Raw genomic sequence first — 25,995 nt, 5'->3', positions numbered from 1 at the left:
GACAACACAAAAAACTCCTATTTAATTCGTTGTTGTAACCAAAAGGTTAACGAATGTTAATGTAAAATTTCTTCTCATTTATGTTAAAGACGTGCAAAATTAAATATACACTCATAATACTTACTTAATATATAACTTTTATACATAATATAATTTTTCAACAAAAGATATATATCAAATCACCCATCACCTAAGGTGTCTCTTGACTCTTCACATGCTACTTACTAATATAAATTCCTCGTTAAGTTGAAACTGTGTTACATCATATATTTTCCGATAACTCTTTGATGTACCTCTCTACTTGATGAGATATAAAGAAAACTCGTAAAATTAGTCGATGTGCACCGCTGGACACAAAACTAGTGAAGGATAACTATGTAATTTCCACATCACCTTCAAAATTATATATCTGTACTACAGTCTACAATACTGTTGTTGCACACCTCCAATGATAATGTCTACCGTCTTCTTAATCTCTCTGATTCTCCGATTAATCCTGACCGTCCATTCACACAATTCACCACTTGATGAACGTGAAATTTGCCGGAAAATTTCTCTCCGATCACCGACACCGGAAAATAGTAGTACCCTACACGTACCGCCGGCCGGTTCATCGTTCAAAATTGCTCTTTTCGCCGACTTGCATTTTGGAGAAAACGCATGGACGGACTGGGGCCCACGTCAAGACGTAAATTCCATTAAAGTTATGTCTACTGTGCTCGATGAAGAAAACCCAGGTGATAATATTATCCACAATTTTTTTCCAAGGTCATTTGGTATGCGGTCTAAATTATATATTTATTATTATCATTAATCAAATATAATATAAATCTAATTCAAAACTTAATTTTGATATATTTCATATCTTAATTCGCGTACCAAATGAAACCTAAATATATAAAGCATTGGTAATTTTTTATTGTATCTAGTTTCATTTGTGTGAATATAATATTTATTTTAGTGTTAGCTTAGTTGGAAGCATTGTGGTAATTACTAGTTCGGTAGAATCCAATAGTTTAGATGCAAATTCTGTATTTATATTTAAATAATTTATCTAGAATCTACTAAGCAAAAAAAGACGGCGGTTAAGAATTCATAAACTAAAAATCCAGTCTCCGCCTTTGAGCACTAGTGTTGGGTTACTCTGTATATTAAATCTTAGGCGGATGGAAATGTGTAGACGACTTCTTCAAGTTCGTCTACTATTTTCATTTAGTCATCTCAATTAAGACTTGTATGAATAGATACTCCACCGTCACTTGATATGTACTTAGTCGCGGGGAAAATTAAAAATCTCATTTTTTTTCTTGCTTAAATGAATGTACTAATTTTAGCGACACATATTTCAAATAAAGATTGTGTGGAGAACTTTTCGTACCGGAATTTTATGGAGCAGGTCTCCCATAATCAAATGTGAGCACCAAATAGACCAAATATGTAATTCTAGTAATATTTTGTCTCTATTGGCATTTGAATCCTCGTTTTCAAAGTTATATACCCATTTTAGTGGCTACTAGGCTAAACCTTTGGGCACAATGTGAAAAAAATTATTCAATCAACTCACTTAAAGATCATTTATATGTAATCTTAGATTGCAAACATGAAGGTAAACAACATGCTTGTGTTTTTGTGTGTGAGAGAGAGACTTAAAATTTTGGATTTTTATATTGCAAATTATCTGAAATAGTAATATAATTAGTTTGAAGTAACGTATGTACTGTCTGATAACTTGGTGATGAGCTTATTGAGTATGTCATTCTCTCATATTAAGTAACGTCCGATACAGAATAAAAAAATACAAACTCATTTGTTTGTCTCATAATTGTCTTATTTAATACTATATTAAGATAAATTAATGTTAGTGGTGGGGTCTTACTATGACTTCTTCAGCAAAATCTTTATTCACTTACCTCTAAATGGCTTTATGTTGTTGTGTTTTACATTAGTAATCTTGTGCTCTGTGCCTAAATAATGAAGTCCCTGATGTAGCTGAGGTATTATTATGATGGCCATAGAATTTGAACATATAAATGTGATATCAAAGTAGATATTCTATTGCACTTACATATTTACATTGTTTGTGAACAATATCTGCAATTCTATACACTCTATTTCCTCTGGTCTCATCAATCGAGACTTGTTGTCATATTAGTTTTGTTGTTCTTCAGATGATCTCCCAATGGTGTTGCCTCGTTATGATATTCTTAGGAGTACTTTTTTAGTATGAAATGTGGGACTGAGGCACAGTTGTTGTTGAAAGTTAGGTAATGCTTATGTAGTTGCTTGCTTTTGTTATTCATTACCATCTATTGTTTATTATGTTTAAATGATCGCACTATTTTTTGCTGATGTTATTATTCCTTGCTTGTATGCTCTGTGCTGCTCTCATATTAGTTGCCATGTTTTCTTCTCTGTCATTTTTTCTTTTCGTTACTACTTTGATTTTCTTCACTTAAGTTGAAGGGTTTTTCGAAAACAACTTTTCTACCTCCACAAGATAGGGGTAAGGTCTGCGTAAACTCTTACCCTCCCCAAACCCCACTTTGTAGGATTTCACTGTGTATGTTGTTGTTGTTTGATATATAGATATATATACTGTGTTGATAACGCTGGGTTGAGTTGAAGTTGAAGTTGAACACATGGAGTTGAGATGATCTTCACTAAAGCATTTTCTCTGAATGCTTGTCTAATTCAAGAATCTTGTTGCAGACTTCGTAGTTTATCTTGGCGATGTCATTACAGCCAACAACATACCTATCCAAAATGCAAGTTTATACTGGAATCAAGCGATCTCGCCGACCAGAGACAGGGGAATTCCATGGGCTAGTGTATTCGGAAACCATGACGATATGCCATTTGAGTGGCCAATGGATTGGTTTTCATCCACCGGAATTCCTCCTCTTCGTTGTCCAATGAATGCTTCCTGTCCTAGTGAGTCTCAAGGTACCAAGATAAGCTGATGTCGCATTATCAGAAACGTAAAGTTAATACTTCCTTTGTTGAGATTTCACTTGATTTCCAATTTGTAAATAGCATGCATTTTTAATGTTCCTTTTATCCTATGGTTTTTCCAACTTAGCAAAAGTAGATGAAAATTTTATTATTGGCTTGTTGCATCTCTTTACATTGTTATGAATGACCTTTTTATCACTTAAAGGGTCAATTTACAATATTATGTTTCTATACTAGAGACGGATTTCGTACAAAGATAACTTTTGGATGAGTAGAATTAGACTAAAAAGTCAATAATAGTCGAGGAAATTGTCTTTCAGTAAGCTGATATGTTTTTTGTATAATGATAAATTTGAATAAACAAATGTGCAAAACTTGTTCAAGTGTTACAGTGTGTGACCTTGAATCTCGAAATGCACTGAACCAAGTGGATTTTCATTGAAAGAATTGCTTATGCTTCTAGCTAGTAGGATTATTAGGAAGTAAAGGTTTGAGCGTCAAAGGGGACAAAGTGTTTGGAACTGATATTAAACAGGAGATGAACACATATTCTTACTCAAGATTTGGTCCTAAGTATGCGTGGCCATGTGTTTCCGACTATGTTCTTAAACTGTCGTTAAGGGATGACCTGGAATCAGTCATAACATGTCTTTCTTAGATTCTGAGGTTATATCAATAGGCAGGTTTCATGCAAAGAGAACTTTTGGATGAGTCGGATGGATCCCTTGTAAAAACAGTTGATACTTCTTTGTTATGTTAGCTATATCAATCAAGCTTTTTGATGGTGTTTTTTTTTTGCAAAAAGAACGGCCTAATGCTTCTTGCTGGTACGATATGATTTTGAAGAAAATTGCTTATTTCAGGAAAGTTTCTATTTCAGGAGGTAAAGGTTGCAGCTTCAAGGGCACTACGCGTTTGGAGCTGATGACGAATGAACTAGAGATAAATAAATTATCTTACTCGAAATTTGGTCCTAAAGATTTATGGCCAAGCGTTTCCAACTACTTCCTTAAACTTTCTTCTACGGACGACCCTGAATCAGTCATAGCATACATGTATTTCTTGGATTCTGGTGGTGGTTCATACCCTGAGGTAATATCCAATGCCCAAGTGGAATGGTTCAACCGCACATCGCAAGAGATCAATCCTAACTCAAGGTAATCAAATGTTGGAGTTTTAACCTCTAAATTTCGTGTTTGAGTTTCTCATTTGGAGTAATATTAAACGTGAAAGGACATTGAACAGGGTGCCCGAGATTATTTTTTGGCATATACCAAGCCAAGCTTATAAGACGGTTGCTCCAAGGTTTTATGCACACAGGAAGTGTATTGGCTCAATGTTCGTGGAGAAAGTCGCTTCTCAAGAAGCTGAAATGGGGATGATGAAGCTTCTTGAAGGAAGGTCTTCTGTGAAGGTAAATAACTGCAGAGCTCAGTTTAACATTTTCTATGTTTTACAAGCATTAGTGGCTGATTTCATGGCTCAGACCCGTGACCTATATGTCACACCGAGACAAAATTATCGTTGTTCCAAGTCTCTCGTTTACTCTAGAATAATTGTTGTTCAAAGATGAGAAGGATAATGTTGTTGTTGTTGTTCTGTCTGGAAAAATTAGAAGTCTTAGTCATGACGGATCTAGAGGAGCAGAAGGGGTTCATACGAATCCTCTTCGCCAGAAAGCCACATTGTATAAATAAGTTCATTTTTTTCTTGCGTATATATAGTAGATGATGAATACCGTATGTAATTGGTTCTTTTGAGTTGAGTCTATTAGAAACAACCACTCTACTCCACAAAGGTTGGGATAAGGTGTGCGTATATCCTATATACCCTCCATTAACCACACTTGTGGGTTCACACTGGATATGTTATTGTTGTTGTTGATGAGCCCCATAAAATTTCTTACCTCCGCCGATGGTCTTAGTGATATATTAATATTCTTTTGGATGATGGCAGGCTGTGTTTGTAGGTCATAACCATGGATTGGACTGGTGTTGTCCATACAAGAAGTTTTGGTTATGTTATGCTAGACACTCAGGTTATGGAGGATATGGAAACTGGCCAAGGGGAGCTAGGATTCTAGAGATAATACAACAACCATTTTCTTTAAAGTCATGGATTCACATGGAAGATGGTCATATGCATAGTGAAGTCCTACTGAGCTCGTCAGCAAGAGAGGAGTGATCAACGAAGTTCTTCCTGGAGATCAACCTGAAGCAATGAAATGTTGCACGACTTTCTTGGAGATCAAAGGTCTACGTTATCCTAAGTTCGAGAAAGACGTTGGCTCAACCCTTGAATTATGGATAACTTCAGAGTGAAGAATTAACGGAATATATACGTAGAGTCTATACTCACAAAGATTCATCAGTAAAATTATTTTTCTTCATATTATATTTGTAATTGCAGTTTCATTTTTCATACTTGAAATTTATATGAAAATAGATAAGAAGTATCGTCTTCATCCTATTGTGATGTCATCTCTATCAAACATGCTATTGTCTTTCAACCATCTAAGATCATCAACCATCATACTGTAAAAAATTGAATAGGTTCAATCTATAGACATTTAGACCTCTACAATGATCCACTAAATTCATTGAATTGTTCCAAAAGATCGAAACAATTATTCCTTATATTTTGTTTGTGATTGCAGTTTCATGTTTCACGCTTCAAAAATATATCCAACATCTCTTCCTACTTTTACTATACATCCAACTATATAATGTGTTGGTATTCCGTTGAATAGTTGAGATTCGCACAAATTAATCCAAATAATATAATAACAATAAGAATAAATTTAGTGTAATTTTACTAGTAAGATTTTAAAAAAGAGAACTAGTACATGTAATAAAAAAGCATTTTTTTAATTATATATATTTGTTGGTCTTGACAGAGTTAGAGAGGGACCTATAATAATAATAAGTACAAGCACAAGTTATAGTAATGATGGCTACTTTCACTTAATTATTTTGTTTTTTTATTACAACTTTCTGCGCTAAAATCCATGCTTAGATATCTTTTAATCATTACATTTTCCTAATTTGTATAAGTCTTCATGGCCACTTGGATGATGTACTTATTGATTTTACAGACAGACTTAATTTTTTTTTAAAATATAAAAAACAATGAATTATTTTTTGTAACCAAAAAAATCATTGTCTTTGCCCTTATCACACAAAGTCAATATAAATAATTTTTTTTGTTAATTAATTTGAATGATTTTTGCGTTATTATCATGGGTGTAGTGGAATAGGTGAGATTCTTCTAATTTTAAAAGTCTTGAGTGTGAGTCTTGAGAATGAAATTTTTTTTGGTAGAAAGCGATTTTCTCTTTAAATGGATGCTCAGTGATAGTGAATCTGAATTATATCAAGTATTAGACAATTATAATAAAATAAAATAAAAAATTTGGTTATAGAAAATAGTTTAGCAATTTTTTGTGCTGCTGAGATAATCATGATAATGTATTTAATTGATCATGTAGTGACACTACAACTTCTGACCATGGAAATTTTTGTGTTTCAAAAGTAGCTTTAAAAAGTTCAATTTAAAGAGGTTCTATAATTATGTGTGATCATTTATTTTTTCATATGAAAATTCATGCATCAGAAAATGATTCAATCCAATGCATGGTACAATAAATGAAAAGGAATGTGCAATCATCAATTTGGAAAAAATGACAATGCTTTATTCAAATGGGAACCTTCTAATATACTTTTTTGTTAAGTTATTAGAAACTCAGACTAGACTGCGACGATCATTTTCAATATTCAATTATTTATGTATCAATAATTTTTAAAATTATCAATTTCAATAATAAAAAAAAACTACTATATTTATGAGTACTTTGCAAGTATAATTAGAACTAACTTTCATTTTACCATTCATCTTTCATTTTTCAACTTACAAATTAAAATTATCATTATTATCTTTGAATTACCAAAATTTGGGGCCATTTAACACCTCAAAAGACAAAAGCTACAAATTAAAGGCCAGGATTTAATTACATCTTTCTACAAGGGGCCTCAAAAAGAAAAGGAAAAAAACTACACAAATTATTTGGACAACTTTAGTCTTTATGAATTGAAAAAATGGACAAAAAATCACATGGATAATAAAAAATGATTTAAAATTATAGGCACTGATAGTGTAAATTCTTTTTATACCATCAATATTGTTTAAAATAGTTATTTGTACTAATTATAAAGCGGGGCTTTGAATAATTGGTAATGTTTCTGTCATTTGATTCTTCCTTAGACTTCGTATATAGCGAAAGTTTAATGCACAAAATTGTTCCTTATTGAAGGGACTTCCTAAAGTCACAAATAAGTACTAGCAAAAGTCTACATAATTGAAAAATCAATTATTCATTTTTCTTTCTTTCTCTTTTTATTTTTCATCAGCACATGGTATGCTTCTCAAAATATAATTAGTAATGGACATATATATATGTAGCCACATGGAACAACAAAAACATCATAATTCAAGAATCACTTCATAAGACACTCTTGGATTTTTCCAAATCTTGAACATGTCCTTCAAATTTGGTCTTTTAATCATCTTTCTTTCACCTACTCAAGGTATGTATCTTATTTTTTCTAATTTTGTTTCTCATAATTACCTTGTTTTAATTGGAAAAATTATGAAAATAGTCCATTAAAAAAATTTAAATCCTTGATTAGTCTCATGAATGGTTTACTTTAGTTGCTATATATCACAAGAATAATGTTTTGTTTTTTGCTTCACACACCTTGTGTCTGGTATCCGTATTATGGTTCAAATCATATATTTTTCTTTAGAAATTTATTTAGTATGTACAAATTATTAATTTAGGATATAGTAATTCAGAAGTATTAAAATCATGAGCTTATAAACTTTAAATCTTGGATTTTGCCTCTGGCATTATAGCTCTTCACCCCAGGAAATTTCAACCTTGGGAGTTGAAAATTAAGTGTTCTCTAACAAAAGCAACTCAATATATACTCGGGACTTGAATTCCGATACTTCTGATCAAGGACAAAGGAAAATTTACACTCCATCACAACCCCACAAACCTTGTTAGTCTCAAGAATGTCTTGTTGCTCATGATTATGCAAGAGAAGTGAAATTTATTATTTTTTCCTCTTTTCCAAATGTAAATTTTCTTGGAACTTTTTGCTTTTATTGAAACAAATAGAACTTGGCAACTCAAAGAGATTATTTTTTCTCTTAACAAGAATAAGGTGACTGTTTACAAAGAAGGTGGTGGCATGTTGTTTTGATGAATTCTTAAAATGGGAAAGAGAAGAAGCTGGTTTACATTTGTGAAAAGACTACTTTTCATTCCTGAGGCAAAACCAAAAGCTGAAAAGGTTTGATTGTTTTTTTCTCAATTTCTTGAAATCTTGATTTCCCTTTTTTCTGATTAGAATTGGCTAACATGATTTTATAACATGAAATATAAGACAGCACGAAGCATCCCTCGTTCACGCATAATAATGGGAAGGGCCGTATCCTAAGGTGGTGTGACGTAGACAATCTACCCTGATGCAAATAGTAGCGGCTGATTCTACGATTCGAACCTGTAACATGTAGGTCACCTGGAGACAACTTTAAAGTTTCTCCAAGGCTCCCCTTCATGTGATTTATAACATGAATGTGGAAATATAGGTCATGATTCGAGCAGTGGAATCAGCCATTGACATTTGCAAGTCAGCGTAGGCTGCTGGCTACCTACATTACACCCTCTTGGGGTGCATCCCTTCTTCGGACTGTGCGTGAACGCTAGGATACTTCGTGCATCGGGCTGCCCTGCCCTTTCTTGATTTTCCCTTATCTGTTGAGAACATGAATGTTGAATTCTTTTATTTTCAGAAACCAAAGAGATGGAAATGGTTTTTGGGAAGGTTCAAGTTCAAGCAGAGTCCTCCAGCAATTGAAGCACCTCAAATAACACTAACTGAGGCAACAGAACAACAGAAGAAACATGCTATGGCTGTTGCTTTAGCAACAGCAGCTGCAGCTGAGGCTGCTGTAGCTGCTGCTAATGCTGCAGCCGAAGTTGTACGCCTCACTATCGCTCCGTATGAGCTCGAGAGGAAGCTGAGAAATGCTGCCGTCAGAATCCAAACCGCTTATCGTGCACACCTTGTGAGTAGATAAAAGTATTCTCTCTTGTACAACTTAAGATTTTGGATGAAATGGTCACAAATTCAACATAGTACCACCTTAAAAAAGAATTGTCACGTGCTTAACGATTAGGCTTGCATTCGAGGGGCATGTTGAAGATATAATTAAGTAAACAAAAGTGCGCTCTCTCTAACAACTTAAACTTTTAGACGAGATGACCACAGTATTCAACACAAACAATTTCATTGTGAACTGGTTGTCTTGTTAGGGATATATGATGTGTACTTGATTGCTTTATGTTATATTTTATTTAGTAAATCATCATGAAACTTAAAAGGGGTTATCAGTAAAGAAATTTCAGCCTTTGCTTTAGTTTCATGTCATTCTTGTTATTTTCCTTTGCACTATTAGAAAATTTTCCACTTCTTTGCTGAAATGCACTTATGTCCAATTAAATGTGGTTCTGTGGGATTTTTTGTAGGCAAGGAAAGCATTAAGTGCCCTGAAGGGACTCGTGAAGCTTCAAGCAGTGATTCGAGGTGAACTTGTGAGACAAAGACTTGTTGCCAAATTGAAGTTTATGTTGCCCTTTCAAATGCCAAAGCCAAGAGTTTATCATATCAGAGTTCCTACTGTGGAAGAATACTATGAGAGTATCGAAAAGAAACTTGATGATAGCTTGAAAGAAAGTGTGAAATCTAATGAATTAAGAGTAAGTGAATTAATAACATAAGATATTTATCATTGTTTTAGCCTCCAATTGAACTTAAATATGAATTTGTTTTACTCTAATGATGAAGTCTGTCGAACATGGCTTTGCTTATCGCAGCTAAAATGCAACAGCCAAAGGACTTGGGATTATAGTTTGGCTTCAAAGGAAGAGATTGACTCCTTGTTTTCAAGAAGACAAGAAGCCATTGCCAAAAGAGAGCGTATGATGACATACTCGTTTTCACATAGGGTAACTTCACTTGCATTTAGAATTTCTCAGTTCCCTTTTAATGATATGTACAACTCCATCCATTTCAATTTTTTTGTCTTATGTTCCTTTTTACTCCATTTCAGAAAGAATGTCTCTTTCCTTTTATGACAACTCTTTAATTTCAACTTTCCACATAACATGTTTAAGACCACAAGATTCAAAAGTCATCTTTACTTTCTTAAGTTCCGTATCAAGTCAAAACCAGACAAACAAATTGAAACGGAGGAAGTAATATATCATGTTTTATGGTTGAATAACTCAAAATGTTTTTTAGGAGAGGAGAAATGATCATGTTATGCAAGAACCATTCATCATTAAGGAAAATCGAAGAAGTTCCAGGTTCGATCAATGGACAGAAATCGAAGCACAGAGGAAAGCAGAGTTATTTGAGCAATTGAGGTCATTTGCAGACTCAAGTAGTCCTCTAGTTGACATGAACCAAATGAGACAAACGCTTAAACTAGATGTCACAGGAGATTTAAATTCTCCGTCATCACTACCAAGGAGATCATTTTCTCATGTGAAACAGAAATCAATTGGTGATGATAGCTCTTTACCAAGTTCTCCCATGTTTCCTACTTACATGGCTGCTACAGAATCTGCAAAAGCAAAGACGAGATCGATGAGCACACCAAAGCAACGACTAATGTTAAACGAAACATATTCAGGTCAACATTCTCCCTACAGGCTCAACCATACTTCTTGGACTTCATATAATGGTGAAGTGAATAGAAGTACCAAAAACAGTGAAATCTCTCAACAGACAGCTATAAATATAAAAGGCTTTTACCGAGATTGAAAAGCTTATCATGCATTGCTCGCTCAGTTGCTTGATAGTTCCAGCAAGGCAAAACGGAAACTTCAATCAAAAAGAAGCTATAATCTGGATTTAAAGCCGCTTGTGTAATTTATACGAATGGATTGAGGAAAAGAAGTGTTTTTGTTTTTTGTTTTCTGGCTTTATACTCTTAATAGAATTCACATAAAGATGTAAATAGTTTAAAAACTCTCCGTTCTTGTTTGTTTTTGCCTAATTTTGTATGCTTCAGAGAGTTTGAGTCTGTTAAAAGCAGTGATGGTTGGTTTTGTTTGATGGTTTTCTCCTGTAAACATTTCTACTTTCAATTTTGCATATAAATTTACATTGCGACGTCCTTCTTTCTCTCGATTCATCGTTCAAGCCAAGGGATTTCCTCTATTCAACTAAGTTTCTTTGTAAGTATTCCCTTTCCTGGTTGAAACAATGGAATGTGAGCCAACCAAATGCAAAACAAAGGACCTTGTGTATAAAAGGCAGCCCGGTGCACAAAGCATCCTGTGTTCACACAGAGTCCGAGGAAGGGCTACATCCAAGGGGGTGTGACGTAGACAGCCTACACTGAAGCAATCATCAGTGTTTGATTCCATGGCTCGGAACCCTGCTCTATATGTCACACGGAGACAACTTTACCGTTACTCCTAAACTCCCCTTCAATGATACACAAGGTTGCTGCAGATAAAATCAATAGTGCAAAGAAAGGTGTTTCATTATTGTAATATATTTCTTTCTTTATTAGCATATGATGATTTCAGTACATAATGCATATAGGCTACTTTCTCTTGAAGCTGGAACTGTTATTCAGAATTTCATACATACAAAGGAAAGTCCTTTATCCCTCTTAATGCTCTCCTCTTGCTTTTGAACTAGTTAAAACTGATCTGGTACTTTGGTTGCATGTTTGCTGAAAATAGTCCAAAATGCTTCTCAATTTCAGGGTCCTTCTGATCTTCATCAAACAGATCGAAGATGTACGTCTCTATTGGATCGGAAGGCCTTTTAGGACTCCCTCCCTTCACATGCTGAATCAGATTGTTGTTATAAGTCCTGGCATTGTCAATGGAAGTTAACTGTCCTGCTCCAGCTGAAGGCCAACCACTCTCCGATACAACAATCTGCAAAGACGAGCCACCAGCCTTTTCAAGGGCTGAGTATGTGGCATCTAAGATGGCATCAAAAAGGTTCTTGTATCCTCTTCCATTATCATTGACAACAACTTCAGGGGATGTAAAAAGTGCATACTCAAGTTTAATGTTTGGATTTTCAGCTATTGCAAAGTAAGGATAAATGTTGACAAGCAAAGGGGCGCGATTCGTCACAAGGAAGTTGATGATAGGCTCGATGAATCGAACTTCATCTTTGAATCTTCCATTTGATGGAGGAGAAGTATCTGTAGTAAGTCCAGTTTCAATAGCTGTGGAAACTTTGATCTGGTTTCCGAGACCAGCACCAGATATTGCGGTTTGAATGTTCCTTATGGCATTGAAAAGAATAGGTACATACTTGGAGTTTTCATTGAAGGGACTAACTTCATTTCCAACTGCTATATACCTGAACTTAACATTATCATAGTTCTTAACATTATTTTGAATCCAAGTATTTGCATTGTCTTGGCTATCAGCGATGCTTTCAAGATCTGTGTTCGGGACACCTAGCGTGACCTCAATATTGGAGCCTCGGAGAGCCTGGAGGGTTGGCTGGTCAGGATCGTATATTCTCATTCTCCGAATATTGTTTCGATTGCATAGTGACACAACATCTGCTGGAGATGGTAATCCATTCCCTAGCCTTCCATAACAAACTCCAGTTTGAGCACCTGCATTGTATAAAACATAACATTAGTTCTACCCTATGTTGCTCGGACTCTTCAAAAATGTCAGGGGTGCGCGTTGGATTCTCCAAAAGTAGTGTATTTTTGGAGAATCCGACACGGGTGAGGCATCGAAAGTGAAGACTCCGTGCAACTTAGGTTCTACCTATAAGCTCATCAAGCTATGTTACTCGGATCCTTCATTGGTCTCATTATGCTTATGTTAGCCACGGAGGATGAGAGTACAAGTACTTCGTTCAAAACCTGAGTCTAGTACCTCCATGTATCCAATACTCATGCTTGAGTCCATGTCATATAGGGATTAATTTCACGCATGGTCACTGAACTTTACTCGATATAACATTAAAGTAACTAGACTACGTGTGAATTGCTCAGGAGATACAAATGATCGAAATGTCAAATTTTCGAATGACAGACTATAACACATCGTTCGCCACATATGAGTCAAATGGTCAAACTTTTTGACACCGAGTCATGGCATGTCACTCACTTCATATGTGCCAAAAATTTGACCTTCCGATCATTTGTGTTTCCTGAGCAGTCTACACATGGTTTAGTTAATTTGATGCAACAAATAATTATTTTTTTGTTATAGCGAGAAAAGTTTAATGACATACCTCAAATTATATGTGTAAAATAGTCTTCAAGCGCGATCGAAAAAAACAAGAGTAATTATATTGTAAGTAGAAAATATTATACTATTGTAATATTTTGTGTCTAAGAAGAAAGAGAGAGAGATGTATACCTGTAAAATCCAGGGTAGCTAATGTAAGTACACCAAAGATAATCAAAGTGAAAAAACTAAAATTTGATGTTGTGCTAGTCATTGGAAAGAAAAATAAATAAATTTAACTATGGCTAAGAGAAACTAGAAAAACATATCCTTTATAAAGAAAAATTATATTGTCAAGTCAAATCAATCTATGGAAAAAAGATAACAAAAACAAATTGAATTATATGATCTAGAACATACACCTAAGAGATAAATCACTAAGTTTGAAAAGTCTCCAAATCCTTGATCAAAATGACATTGAATTTTCTTAATTAGCAGAACCTTAACATCAATTAGTACAGTAATTGTTGGAGTATATATAGTAGGTAGAAATTTCAATAATGACTAAAAAAGAATATCTAAAGGACACTTGTGTACATAGAATTGGTTTGGCACCTCTAGTGGTAGTGATCGAGAGAGATTTGAGATTTGAGATTTGAAGTTTACAATTTGTGAATTCTTAGCTATTGAGTTTTGTTGAACTCGTACGGTAAATGATACATTTGCCCCTATGTATTATTAGTTAATGAACTGAAAACTAACACTCTGTGTGAATGGTTATTACATATTATTTTATAATGCATTATGTTGTATTGTATCGTATTATATAATTTTAATGAATACACTATTTGGATAGATTGTATTGCTCTTTGTTGTTACATAATGTTACATATTAATAATTTGAATGATAAATCTACTAGAAAAATAGAGTACGAGATAAAGCTACTACAAAAGTTAGGGTAAAGAATAAAGTAAGATTATTTTAATAATAAATAAAAATAAAATGAGAAGAAAATGTTAAGGTAACAACGCGATCAAACCAAATCTATCGTTACACAAATTTATCTAACGATGGATTTAAACGATTCAAAGAAAAATATAGAAACTTGCAAAAGAATAACAGTTCTTATAATTATTTTTGGTCGAGCAGCTGAATGCTTTAAAAAGCACTATCTATTTAAGGCCCAAAAGTATTAAATATGACACTTTAGTCCCCAGTCAATTTTCTCTAGTCTCTCCCTCCAACAACAGAATCTGAATAAACCATTTTTCTCACTTTCTCAAATTCATAAAAAAAAAAAACACAAACTTTGAATATTCCAATATTTTCTCAAAAAATAAAAAATTAAAAGTGAATCAAGAATGTCATCAGCGATTTGTCAGCTCTCATGCTTCTCCTCCATCAATAGAAGATTTCTATTCTACACTCATCTACATCCTTGTTCTACTCTTCATCGGAAGGTGCCAATTTTATTTTTAATTTTAATTTTTTGTATATTATTTACTTATTTTTTATTTCCCCAAATTTTGCTTAACCCGTAAATTTGTTTTGAATTTCTTATTTATGTTTGTTTTGTAATTGAGAAATTAGTGTTCTTTATTGGGTGTTTGCTTTATTGTTGTTTGTTTGGAGATAAAAGGAAAGAATTTGAAGAAATCCCAGAAAAAAAAGAGGTAGGAAATTTGATGAATTTTTGGTGTGGGGTTATACTAATTTGGTTAAAAAATTGATCTTTTTGGTCAAAATGTGGTTTTTTCATGGTTTGCTAATGAAGGTTTTTTGATATGGGTTTATACTAATTTGGTTAAAAATTTGATCTTTTTGGTCAAAATATGGTCTTTCATGGTTTGCAATGGAGGTTGAGTGTGGTTATTCTTGTTTGGATAAAAGGAAAGAATTGAAGAATCCCCAGAAAAAAAAGGAATGAGTTTGATGAATTTTTGATGTAGGGACAGTAGGGTTATGTCAATTCTTCAAAAAATTGATCTTTTTGGTAAAAAATGTGTTCTTTTCATGGTTTGCAATGAAGGTTGAGTGTGGTTTTTCAATGGGTTTTAGTCCTAGAGTTAACGGTAATTCTTTGCCAACCACATTTTGACTTTTAAAACTTAACAAAAATACTTATTTTTACAGATTATCCTACCATATTATTCTTCGATTTTTGTGTTACTTGTTGTTTCCTTTGCTTCAGTTGTCATATTATTTGTTGTTGCTACTGTTCTCTTCTTTAGATTCTCTGCTACTGTATTTGCTATGCATACTTGACTTTTTATTTTTTATATTCCTTACTTGAACCGAGGGTCTTTTGGAAACCACCTCTCTATCTTCACATGGTAGGGGTAAGGTTGCGTTCACATCACCCTCCCTAGACCACGCTTCACTTATGGAATTACACTGGGTATGTGTTGTTGTATCCTGTGTAATTATTAGGCATAATATGAGCACATACTTGTCTGATTCCAATTATCCCTACTGTTTTGTTTTGATGGATCTGACTTAATTTTAATATTGCATATGTTGTTGTAATATTAAGCTGACTTCAATGTAGGAGTCATGTCAATCAGCAATACATTCAGTCCAAATTAGTTGGGTCAGTTATAAATTAGGTGGCGTTGGTTGTGCGAATCCTCTAGATCCGCTCCATTTTATTTAGATCCATTTTCTCAACCTAACATAAAGTAGGTAGTCTTCGGGCCAACTTGTGTGTACCTCAGAATTCTAAACATCATTCACAATTTGTAAGAAATCAAATTCATTAACTATTCACATTTTAAACTTCAGGTTGATGTCTCTCTATCAACTTACTTCAATAGCCTCTTGAGGCTAGCCGGCTACTAGTAATAGAAGATGTTTTTGCTCACGAATCATATCAAAGCCTACTAAGAGCCCGTTTGGATTGTCTTATAAGTTACTTATAAGCTGTTTTCAGCTTTTTTTAGTGTTTGACTGGCCAACTTAACGTCATTTTGTGCTTAAAATAAGCCTCAATAAATAATTGGGTTTGTTTGGATGTACTTATTTTAAACAACTTATAAGTTGAAAACAGGTAAGGCTGCGTACAATAGATCCTTGTGGTCGGGCCCTTCCCCGGACCCTACGCATAGCGGGAGTCTAAGTGCACCGGGCTGCCCTTTATTAGTTGAAAACAGCTTATAAGTCAAAATAAATAAGTTGGGCTGCACCTACTTATTTTTTTTAACTTATAAGCAGTTTTCAACTTATAAGTTATTTAAAATAAGTCCATCCAAACAGGCTCTAAGATGGAACCATTGAACTGCGTAAAATCCTTAATCATGTCATCCTTACTTTTCCTTTCTTTTGTTTCTTTAAAGCAATTTGGTGATTTATTGGTTGACATCTGGCATTTGACTTCCAAAATGATAATGATTTTAGTTTTCTAATACTACTTGAATTGGACTTTCTATTGTTTTGCTGAAATTTGGGTTTGTGGATTGAGAGACACTCTATCTGGAACGTATATCCACTTACACATCTTCATTTGTCATAGAGTTCAGGTAGTGGTTGTGAGAAATGATGCTTGTGGCTCGGATTTATCCAATTTAGAAAACAGGACCGCTTTAGGTTATACTAGAGATGCATCACAATCACATAACGGAAGCTCATCAAATGCAAATTTAAAGTCAGAAGAACTTGTTCCAGGAAAAGAAATGAATGGGTCAGTGCAAGCAAACTCCATCAGTCATTCAAAAAATACAGCCAAAATTCATGATTTCTGTTTTGGTATTCCCTTTGGTGAGTATTGCCTCAAAAATGTAGAGAAACTAGTGCTTTTTTAGTGCCTGATATCACCATCTGTTCTTTTCTCTGTCAAGGTATTCTCACTTGTTGCACTTTTCAGAATAATGCTTAAAATTGAAATAGTGTAAACTAGAAACACAATTTTCCACCTCATTGCCTTATCCAAACATAAGCTCTATTCTAGAGGTTTTAATGATTCTTTGAGAAGATATGTCTGTCTTTTTTGTTTGTTTTGCGTTCCTTTTTTTAACTCCCTCTCTTTATACTCTGTGGTGATCAATTAAGGTAAAGAAAAAGGAAGATTAGGTTGCCAGCCATTCATTGGGATATACTTTAGTGCATGCCCTTCAACTATTACATTAGGCATCCAAGTCGATAGTAATGGTAGGGCTTTTAAGGGGGAACTACCTAAAAGTACAAATGTCTTGTTGTTTTTCTTTTGCTTCTGCAGTACTTAGGATAACTACTTGGATAGATAGTAGGTGTCTTCTTGTTGAGTGCAACATTCTGTATAGATCCTTCTTTTGCTATGTATACTTGTTATAAATATGAGCAGCCTGGTGCACAAAGCATCCTGCGTTAGCAGGGTCCTAGGAAGGGCCACACCCTAACAGATGTAATGTAGACAACCTACCCTAATGCAAGCGTTGATGGTTGCTTTCACGATTCGAACCCGTGACCTATAGGTCACACATAGACGACTTTACCGTTGCTCCGAGGCCCCTTCGTGTATACCTCTTATATATTGGGGAGCATCCCCTTTCTGGTGTAATATAACCTCCTCAAAAAATTGGGGAGTGCTTCCTATGACCTTTCACAGAGTCTAAACATTAATTGACCCTCAGGTCCTTTTCTTAAACCTAAAAGATCCTATTGAAAGTACAAAAATTTAAGACTTTTTCATCCAAAGGGAGGACATATTTTGTCAATGTAGGCAAGGATCAATTTTTGTCTTGTGAAATTCCTTTTCTTCATTGGAAACATAAGCATTACATTTGTTTCTTTACCTGCTAATACGTCGTGAGCATCAGAATAAATCCCTAACTCATTTCCTTTGAGCGTAAACACCAGTTCTATTGAATGACCTATCCTGGTGGAATTCCCGATGTGTCACTGGATCCAAGAAATTTGCTTCATTATTTAGGAGTTTGTGCATCCTATAGATGTTTGGTAGTGCAGTAGATATAGGTAAGGGAAGAATCAAGGTATTAGTCCCTTGCATTTCTTTGAGCTATATAAAGTTCTCAACTTTATGCAGGAACCAATGATTCTCAGAATCTTACATACGTATATCATTAGATTCAGGAAATATCTATCCATCCATCCATCCGTCTGTCCATTCGTCCCTCCGTCCCGTACGTCCATCCCTCCGTCTGTGCGTCCCGTCCGTCTGTCTGTCCGGCTTGGTGTGTATAATTCTTGCTGCCACTTAATTATTATGATTTGTAAGTACTATAATGATCCTCATCACAGGTGGTCTTGTTTTCACTGGGGGCATTGTTGGTTTTATTTTCTCAAGGAACCCTGTGACTTTAAGTAATGGTGTTCTTTTTGGATGTGCTTTACTGGGCTTCAGCACCATTAGCTTGAGGGTCTGGAGACAAGGAAAATCTAGCTTGCCATTCATACTGGGTCAAGCAGGTATTTGCTGGTTTCCTGTAAGTTAGTTGCTATATTTGTGCAGCTGGACTAGCTTTAGTTTGCTGATGAGAAGGGGACAATTTCTTTGAATGTGATCTGTTTTGTATCTGATCTTAGTGTTAACATTTTATATCAGCCTTACATTTTCTCTTCTTTTTTTTTCGAGCATTAAGTCGTTCGTTTTTTTGAATACTAATATTTTTTCACTTGGGAAAGTTGGGGACAGGAAAGACAAAATTTATGTGTATAATTATTCGTTGATGGATATTCGTATGAATGAGACAGCGGATATGTAAAAACACTTGGGAAACGAAACTTTAGTAATAATTGATTACATAATTGTTTGAAATGAACAAGATATCTATAAATGAATAATGTATATTTCTAGCTCTCGGTTTCACAACTTTCCGCCCTCAACTACCTGGTAATATGAATATATTAAGTCCATGGAAACATCTTCTATGCGGAAATAATCCTTGCTTTCAAAAGGAAAAAGAGGGGAAAGAAGGAAAGTATGTTTTCCCATCTGCCATTCGAAGATCTAGTTTTTTTTTTTTTTTTTTTTTTTACTTCTATTTTCCTACTTCAAGCCAATCAATTTCGAGATTGATCTGTCACTCTTTTCTTGCCACATTTGTTGAAGCAAATGAAACATTTTGTGTAGTTGGTTGTTGTTGACATCAATACGTCCAGCCTAGTGGATATTCAGTATATACTGTCTCTCCAATTATTAATGACTTCGCTGCTATTGTTCCTGCAGTGCTTGCCGCAGTCCTTCTATGGAAAAACATGCAGACTTTCTCTCTGGTAGTTCCTTGTACTCTGGAAGTCTTCCATTAGATTATTCAGTGGCTTGCATTTTCAAATTTATAATTGTAGTTTTTTCTGCAGACAAAGAAAGTATTTCCCACTGGCTTTTATGCCGCCATCAGGTATTGCAACGTCTTCTTTCTCGCGTATCTTCTTGAAAATTCAGTGTGAGGTGTATCATTATCTGAATTCTGCTGTCTGAAATGACAGTGCTGCAATGTTTTGCTTCTACTCTTACGTGGTATTGTCTGGGGGGAATCCACCACCCAAGAAGCTGAAGGTATCTGCTGCTGGGACATCTTGACGTGAATCTAGAAAGGTCAGATTTAATTCCTAGAATTACTCGGAATTTTCAATCACTTACACACTTGGTTTGCCAGCAAGAAGACCCATTCATTTTCGCAATTTTACATTGAAAATGATGAGGGAATTTTGATTGTACTTCATCATGAATATGTATTATTGATTTTGGGTTATACTTAGCACTGTAGGAGATTGTAACGTAGAAACTTTCTGGTGGAGTTAAGTTGTCATTTTTTCATGTAAATTTGTATGGTTCATTGTAAGTACTAAAATATGCTCAATGGTGTTTTAGCTGTTGTTCTTCTGCTTAATGCTGTTTTACAATTTATTGTCCTAGAACTATTATCTTTGTTACTTTAAAGCTTTTTGCTGTTGAGAAAAGTCAACTATTGCCCTAAATCTGCAGAGAGCACCTTTTTATTTGTCGGGGTATTGGAGGTGGATTACTTGAGGTTCTTTGAGGTTATTGATTACGGTTGTTTTCCTGACAAGTGTGTGCAAGTCTTTTTGTGCTGGATAAGTACAAGAGGTATCAAACTACTTTTGCAAAAAAAATGCAAGAAATCTAAGAGTGTGCTGACACCACGGAAGTCAATAGAAACATTTACATTTCGATCTATGGGCAGGTACATCTCTCCCGTCAAAGCATCTTTGATTCCTCTCTTTCCATAAGACCCATGAAATACTGGCAGGGACGTTGGTCCAAATTCTCTCTGATCCTTGTGAGATTACTTTATGACCAAATTGCAAGCAGTTTTTTCTTTAGTTTTGAGCATCACCCTGTGTATTACAAAGATGTCTAGGAAGAGAGTTCTTAACTCTGATGTTTTATGGTAGTATAGGAAAAGGTGCTCTGAAAACTCTTCAGAGTGTCCCTTACTTTCTCAAAAATGAACAGAAGAAGAATGAGTCAGTCCCGTTGCCTCAGTCTCCCTTGGGAAGAGAAGTGACGTTCAGCTTTGCCATTTAGTAACTGCAGAATCTATCTGTAGAAACACAGAGATGGATTCAATTTATCTGTTTGTCTCCAAGCATTTTACTCAGCAGATTGATATAGTCATTCCAATAGATATGGTCGAATGCTTTCTCAATGTCTAGCCTGCATAGAAATCCAGGATTGCCTTGTCTCTTCCTCGTATGAAGATGCTCAGTAGCTACCAGAAGAACGTTACTAGTCTGCCTGCCCTTTCTAATAAGTGAGTTTATAAGTAGAACCAGGTTAGACTATTCCCGAGAGTGATATTTGAAGCTTTTTGTGCTCAACTTGTTTTTATCATTGTCCTGATGCAATTGAGGAAAGACATTGAACTATAAGTATCCCTCAACTACATCTGACCATGCTGATAATTGACAAAGGGAGAGGAAATTAAATCTCTGCTTACCAAGTTGGAGCCTTTACTTAGTTTTCCCCATCTCTGTTAATTTGATTTACTGATTTAGTTTTTTGATTATTTATAGACATGTTGTTGCCTATCAAACTAATGCTTTCATTAGATGAAATAATGGTTAAAATAAGGGTGTGCCCTAATGGTCAATGAGGTGGTAGGCGAAAAATCAGGTGATTTATTTCCTTCCATCTGCCTAAACTTTGGCAGACGCAATTACCTAGCACCTATGCTGATGGGAGGTAGAAGGTATCCGGTAGAACAGCCGAGGTACGCACAAGTTGACTCAGATGCCACCATCATAAAGAAAATATGATGATTGAAATTTGTGATGCAAATATGTATAGAAGGATCTATTTGGACAAATGCAATAGCTGTTGCACTATCCAATTGTCTGTTAATTGATGATGGTATTCATTCTTCTGCATTGTCACACAACCTTGAAGCTTTCTTTCTTTGCGAAACAAGATACTTACACATGCTTAGACCTTTATTAAGTGTATTTCATTAATGGGAAAGAGAGCCATACGGGGAATTTTAGTAGCTCAGTTGGTTGGTTGCTTGAACTTTCACCTTATTGGTGAGAAATTCGATTTCCCACCTTATAATCCCCTCCCTCATTTTTCCATTAAAGAGAAAGAGAGCCATATGCAAGTAACCGATGCTTGTGTTACCTGCCTACATTACACCCTCTCGGGATGCGGCTTACACCTAACTGCCCTTTCTTAGAGCCATATGCAAGTGCTATACCACCAAGGAGAACCTTACACAACTATCTTGATCTTTTACCATAACCTTTTTCTTATGTCTTCCAGTTTTTCAAGTCTTGCCTACTGCCACATGTTACTTTTTATTTTATCCTTCTCTAGGAGCTCCCACCTTTTTGCTCCCTTGGTGACTCGAACCTTCAACCTTAGGATTGGAAGTGAAGGGTGTTTTACATTTGAGCAACCCCATCTTCTCCACTTTGAGCAACCCCATCTTCTCCACTTGTTACTGTTGTAACTGCCTTCTTACTATTATTTTTGATCCACTACTGATTTTGAGTTTGATTTTTTTTTTTTTTGGGGGGGGGGTGAGGGGGGGGGGGGGGGGCGAAGGATCCTTAGAAAATGCACTACTTTAAATAGTGTGACATGCACCTATCGATAACAACATAAGTAACATGCGTCTAACTTACACATCACACATTATGCTTTTTACTACTAGACCAAAGCTGTGGGCTCCTTTTTATTAGGATGGGATTATTGTCAAACTCCATCAAGGTGCAGTTACATCCACGTGGCAGCATGTTAAGCTTTATGTAAATCCAAGAAATAGGTAACTTAGTATTGAGACACCTGTCCATTCAGAATTAGTCTTTAACTAACTCAATTGCTTGGCCTACGGAGAGCACTAACTAACTCCAACCAACTATTTTCCTCAACTTTTAAAATGTCCCATTCCTCTTTGTCTAAAATCTTTCTTCTTTTATAGTTGTGTTTTTCTTTTCTTTGGTTACAGTTGTTGTCCGGTGCCTGCATTGGAGTCTCGACTGATTCGGATTTGTGCCGTTTAAGGCTCATTAAAGGGGTAAGCTCTCCCTATTAGAAGTTTTTTTCATATCTAAGGCTCGACCCGAGATCTGTGATTAAGAATTGAGGAATCTTACTGACCAATCATAACACCGTGATGGTGTGTTTGGAATTTGGATGGTGGATTTTGAGTTGCAATTAGAATCTTGTTCTTTGAAAAGTATTTTGGAGATGCCTGTGTAACTGTGTTGCACTTTTAGGGGAGTCTTGTCATGGTCTCCACTTAGTGACTTCATTTTCCCATTGGTTGCTAATTGCTTTTGTGTCATTTCCATTCTTTTTTCCACTGTTTCTTTACTTATGTCAGTCACAAATTTCATGCTACTTTGCCATTGGATATTCCTGGAATAGAATATTCCAACATTTGTGGCATTAAATCACTGAATTTGATTTGTCTCAAGACTTTGGGTCAATGGTAAGAGCGCGCTTATGCATGATATGTGATTTAGGCTCATGTCACGACTAATGGTATGATGTGTGGTTAGGGCGCACAAAAGGATTAAGTGGAGAAGAAAAGAAGGGGGCAAGCCTATTATGCACTGAGTTTCTAATCGTGCCTCATCATTTCTTGGAAATTTTTCAGTTTTTAAAAAAATCATTTTTTTTCACGCAGACTTTACCCCCACCTTACATGAGGTAGAAAAATTATTTCCGATAGACTCTTGGCGTACTTTTTATGCACAAATACTAATATTCTTATGAATTCACTAAAAGGAGGAGGAGAAGAAGAGTGGTTACGTTTTAGCCAAATAATTGTTCTATTTATGGATCATAAGTCAATTTGGGTCCAATTCAGAAACACTTGCTGTATTTACAAAATAAGCAACAAAAAAAAAGTGTACAACTTGCCTCATGAAGGTTTATTTTCTTCTTTTTTGAAAAGCTAGTTAAAAAAATTTAGGAATTTTATTAAAATTTTCATTTTCTTGGCCCAAGAAGCCAAGTACAATGTAAGGATTAGATGCTTAACATTTAGAGCCCGTTTGGATTGGCTTAAAAAAAGTAACTTTTATGTATAAAGTGCTTTTAGAACTTTGAAGTGCTGAAAGTTATTTTTATAAATAAGCAGTTGAGTGTTTGGATAAAAGTGCTTATGATGTGAATTTTAGGGTTAAAAGAATAAAAAAAAGGTAGTTTGGGAATTTAGTTAAAATACAAAAGATATAAAAGTAATTTCCATGGTAAAAGAAAATGACTTTAAGCACTTTGGAAAAAAAAAGTTAGGAATTCTAACTTTTCATTTTTGACTGACTTTAAGAACTTTATGGCTTAAAGTCAGCATTAGGCAAACACGTCTAAAAGCTAAAAAGGGGTTTTAAGTTGGTTTTGACCAACTTAAAGCCAATCCAAACGGGCTCTTAGAGAGTTTATCTGAATTTGGTATTTTTCATACTAGGAGTCGAGGATCATGTTAAACCCACGAAATTTAAATTATGAAATTCTCTTATTAGGATTCACACCGTGTAGACATCATAAGGTGGAAAAGCTCCTTACTACGGGTCTCTCCATTCATAAGTCTCGTACTCGTGACATCTAGTTAAAGATGAAAGAATCATATTAATTGTTTTGCATAGGGCCTATTAAAGGAGGAAATATTCACTATAATGAATTTGTTCTTCATTTTCAAACTCATGACATCATATCTATTGCGCCGCATAGGGTCCATTAAAAGGGCAAACAATACCTATCAAGGGTTTTGTTGTTTGTAGGGTTCAAACTCATGACCTCTAGTTAAGGATGAACGAATCACATCTATCACCTTTCTTAGTTAAAGGGGGATTCATTACCTATCAAGGATATTTCCATACGTGGGGTTTAAACTCGTAATCTTTAATTAAAGATGAATGGATCACATTTCTCGTGCCTCGTAGTTAAAAAAGGAAGCATTACATGTCAAGGGTTTCTCCATTCGCAGAGATCAAACTCGTAACCTATAATTGAAGATGAATGGATCACATTTATCGCACCTCGTATGACTCATTATAGAAGAATGCCCAAAATTTGTGAACATTATTTTCAAGAACTAGAAGCATGAATTAGAAGTATGCAAAAACATATATGAGCTGTAACTTTCAAAGTTTTTTCCCCCTATAAGTGATTAGATATTCTCATCTAGGCTATCTTAGCCATTAAACAATAAATGGGTGGCACATGCTATCTATTTTGAATAAATGAAATTTTGGAAAGTGACTTATCATCTAACAAAAAATCTCTAAAGAAATTCTATTCTAATTGGTGAAGTTTTTTCTAAAAGGAGAGATGTATCCTACCTGACATGATTCACGTGCTATCTTAATATGTTTGTTCAGATCTTACGAGATAAATAACCTACTATTGAAGTGCGAATCTTATCATAATTGATATAATTACTATTGAAATAATGTGAAGTCAGAAATCTCATACTTCGTAAATATTTCCGACAAACCAATTTCGACGAATTTTATTAAAAATTTCTATCGAAAATTTACATTTTTTAAGTAGTGAATTACCTCAAGAAAACAAATAGTAAATGGTGAATAGGGACTGATTAGTGGGGATGTAGCAATTACGTGTTCGACAGAACCCAATAGCTTTGACGTAAACTTTATATGTATGTTAAAAAATCTATTTAATATATATAACTAATTTATTTTGAAAAAATCATTTAATATGTATAGATAATTTTTTAAAGAGTCCAATAATTTTAAATTTAGAATTCATAAACTTAAAATTCTAGTTTTGTCTCCGACACAATATGTTCATCTGAATCCAATATTTTTTAGAACAAAAAGTATATATATGAGGAAACTCACCAAAATTTCAATGGATATTATGTTCAAATCTGTAAATTTATTTGTGAGTTCAATACTAGAAATCTTAAAGATCAAACTCGTCAAATTTAAATTTTGAATCCACTTCTGAACGGGATAATAGTGGAGATGGCTATTGACCCAAAAAGTCATCAGAAAAAACTCAAAATTTCTCCCCAAGCGTGGCCTTAAAAAGCCATTTTCTTAGGACTTTGTGGAGTTCAAACTTGCTTTGTTGTCCCCACTTCTTTGAGTTGCTTTCAAACTATAAATGTGTTATTAAATTAACTTGTTTATTTAATTCCTTAATTTTTTATTTCTTGTTTGATATCTGATATTTATTTTAAGATTTGATTAATTTAAATTCTCGCTAAAAAGTCTTGAGGTATGGTAAAATACTTCATACCAAAGGCGACTCAATTTCTATAGTTCAAATTCGAGACCTCTGATTAAAAATGAAAAAATACTTACCACTTCAATACGATCT

The 25,995-nt window shown here is 34.6% G+C and overlaps 4 protein-coding genes across 11 annotated transcripts; 3 read left to right on the top strand and 1 right to left on the bottom strand.

Moving 5' to 3' along the window:
- The first annotated feature begins 444 nt into the window (after positions 1-444).
- Positions 445-5,524, top strand: LOC129871535 (probable inactive purple acid phosphatase 16). 3 transcript variants are annotated; one of them, XM_055946476.1, is made up of 5 exons: positions 445-737; positions 2,710-2,943; positions 3,833-4,109; positions 4,198-4,366; positions 4,909-5,524. In XM_055946476.1, the coding sequence occupies exons 1-5, from the start codon at positions 449-451 to the stop codon at positions 5,134-5,136; spliced, it is 1,197 nt and encodes a 398-aa protein (XP_055802451.1). In that variant the 5' UTR covers positions 445-448; the 3' UTR covers positions 5,137-5,524. The 3 variants fall into 3 exon arrangements, with proteins under 3 accessions (XP_055802451.1, XP_055802450.1, XP_055802452.1); XM_055946475.1 differs by having other exon boundaries at positions 3,821-4,109; XM_055946477.1 differs by having other exon boundaries at positions 491-768; positions 3,821-4,109.
- Positions 5,525-7,397: 1,873 nt separating this feature from the next.
- Positions 7,398-11,199, top strand: LOC129870496 (protein IQ-DOMAIN 12). Of its 2 annotated transcripts, XM_055945303.1 has the most exons (6): positions 7,398-7,535; positions 8,172-8,306; positions 8,809-9,084; positions 9,545-9,775; positions 9,893-10,024; positions 10,320-11,199. In XM_055945303.1, exons 2-6 carry the CDS (start codon positions 8,229-8,231, stop codon positions 10,842-10,844), a joined length of 1,242 nt encoding a protein of 413 aa, XP_055801278.1. In that variant the 5' UTR covers positions 7,398-7,535; positions 8,172-8,228; the 3' UTR covers positions 10,845-11,199. The 2 variants fall into 2 exon arrangements, with proteins under 2 accessions (XP_055801278.1, XP_055801279.1); XM_055945304.1 differs by lacking the exon at positions 7,398-7,535 and having other exon boundaries at positions 7,866-8,306.
- A 370-nt stretch (positions 11,200-11,569) lies between these two features.
- LOC129870663 (glucan endo-1,3-beta-glucosidase, acidic) lies at positions 11,570-13,540 on the bottom strand. Its single transcript, XM_055945499.1, has 2 exons — positions 13,439-13,540; positions 11,570-12,678 (listed from the first exon to the last, which is right to left on the bottom strand). Exons 1-2 carry the CDS (start codon positions 13,518-13,520, stop codon positions 11,729-11,731), a joined length of 1,032 nt encoding a protein of 343 aa, XP_055801474.1. The 5' UTR covers positions 13,521-13,540; the 3' UTR covers positions 11,570-11,728.
- A 977-nt stretch (positions 13,541-14,517) lies between these two features.
- Positions 14,518-23,195, top strand: LOC129871632 (protein FATTY ACID EXPORT 1, chloroplastic-like). Of its 5 annotated transcripts, none has more exons than XM_055946587.1 (7): positions 14,518-14,707; positions 16,763-17,000; positions 18,480-18,647; positions 19,408-19,454; positions 19,539-19,579; positions 19,668-19,776; positions 22,649-23,195. In XM_055946587.1, the coding sequence occupies exons 1-6, from the start codon at positions 14,609-14,611 to the stop codon at positions 19,759-19,761; spliced, it is 687 nt and encodes a 228-aa protein (XP_055802562.1). In that variant the 5' UTR covers positions 14,518-14,608; the 3' UTR covers positions 19,762-19,776; positions 22,649-23,195. The 5 variants fall into 5 exon arrangements, with proteins under 5 accessions (XP_055802562.1, XP_055802563.1, XP_055802564.1 ...); XM_055946588.1 differs by lacking the exon at positions 22,649-23,195 and adding an exon at positions 20,167-20,764; XM_055946589.1 differs by lacking the exon at positions 22,649-23,195 and having other exon boundaries at positions 19,420-19,454; positions 19,668-20,067.
- The last annotated feature ends 2,800 nt before the right edge of the window (positions 23,196-25,995 follow it).

This window comes from Solanum dulcamara, chromosome 10 (assembly GCF_947179165.1).
Source record: "Solanum dulcamara chromosome 10, daSolDulc1.2, whole genome shotgun sequence".
Taxonomy (NCBI): Eukaryota; Viridiplantae; Streptophyta; class Magnoliopsida; order Solanales; family Solanaceae; genus Solanum; species Solanum dulcamara.
This window is presented reverse-complemented; position numbering and strand designations above follow the sequence as displayed.

Excerpts from the sequence above, each read along its gene's own strand:
- LOC129871535 (XM_055946475.1), top strand. The coding sequence starts at position 449 with ATGATAATGTCTACCGTCTTCTTAATCTCTCTGATTCTCCGATTAATC. Across the intron at positions 4,110-4,197 it reads GAGATCAATCCTAACTCAAG|GGTGCCCGAGATTATTTTTT; the intron begins GTAATCAAATGT and ends GACATTGAACAG. Across the intron at positions 4,367-4,908 it reads AAGGAAGGTCTTCTGTGAAG|GCTGTGTTTGTAGGTCATAA; the intron begins GTAAATAACTGC and ends GGATGATGGCAG.
- LOC129870496 (XM_055945303.1), top strand. The coding sequence starts at position 8,229 with ATGGGAAAGAGAAGAAGCTGGTTTACATTTGTGAAAAGACTACTTTTC. Across the intron at positions 8,307-8,808 it reads CAAAACCAAAAGCTGAAAAG|AAACCAAAGAGATGGAAATG; the intron begins GTTTGATTGTTT and ends TTTTATTTTCAG. Across the intron at positions 9,776-9,892 it reads TGAAATCTAATGAATTAAGA|CTAAAATGCAACAGCCAAAG; the intron begins GTAAGTGAATTA and ends TGCTTATCGCAG.
- LOC129870663 (XM_055945499.1), bottom strand. The coding sequence starts at position 13,520 with ATGACTAGCACAACATCAAATTTTAGTTTTTTCACTTTGATTATCTTT. Across the intron at positions 12,679-13,438 it reads AGCTACCCTGGATTTTACAG|GTGCTCAAACTGGAGTTTGT; the intron begins GTATACATCTCT and ends TATACAATGCAG.
- LOC129871632 (XM_055946587.1), top strand. The coding sequence starts at position 14,609 with ATGTCATCAGCGATTTGTCAGCTCTCATGCTTCTCCTCCATCAATAGA. Across the intron at positions 14,708-16,762 it reads GTTCTACTCTTCATCGGAAG|GTAGTGGTTGTGAGAAATGA; the intron begins GTGCCAATTTTA and ends CATAGAGTTCAG. Across the intron at positions 18,648-19,407 it reads ATTCATACTGGGTCAAGCAG|TGCTTGCCGCAGTCCTTCTA; the intron begins GTATTTGCTGGT and ends TTGTTCCTGCAG.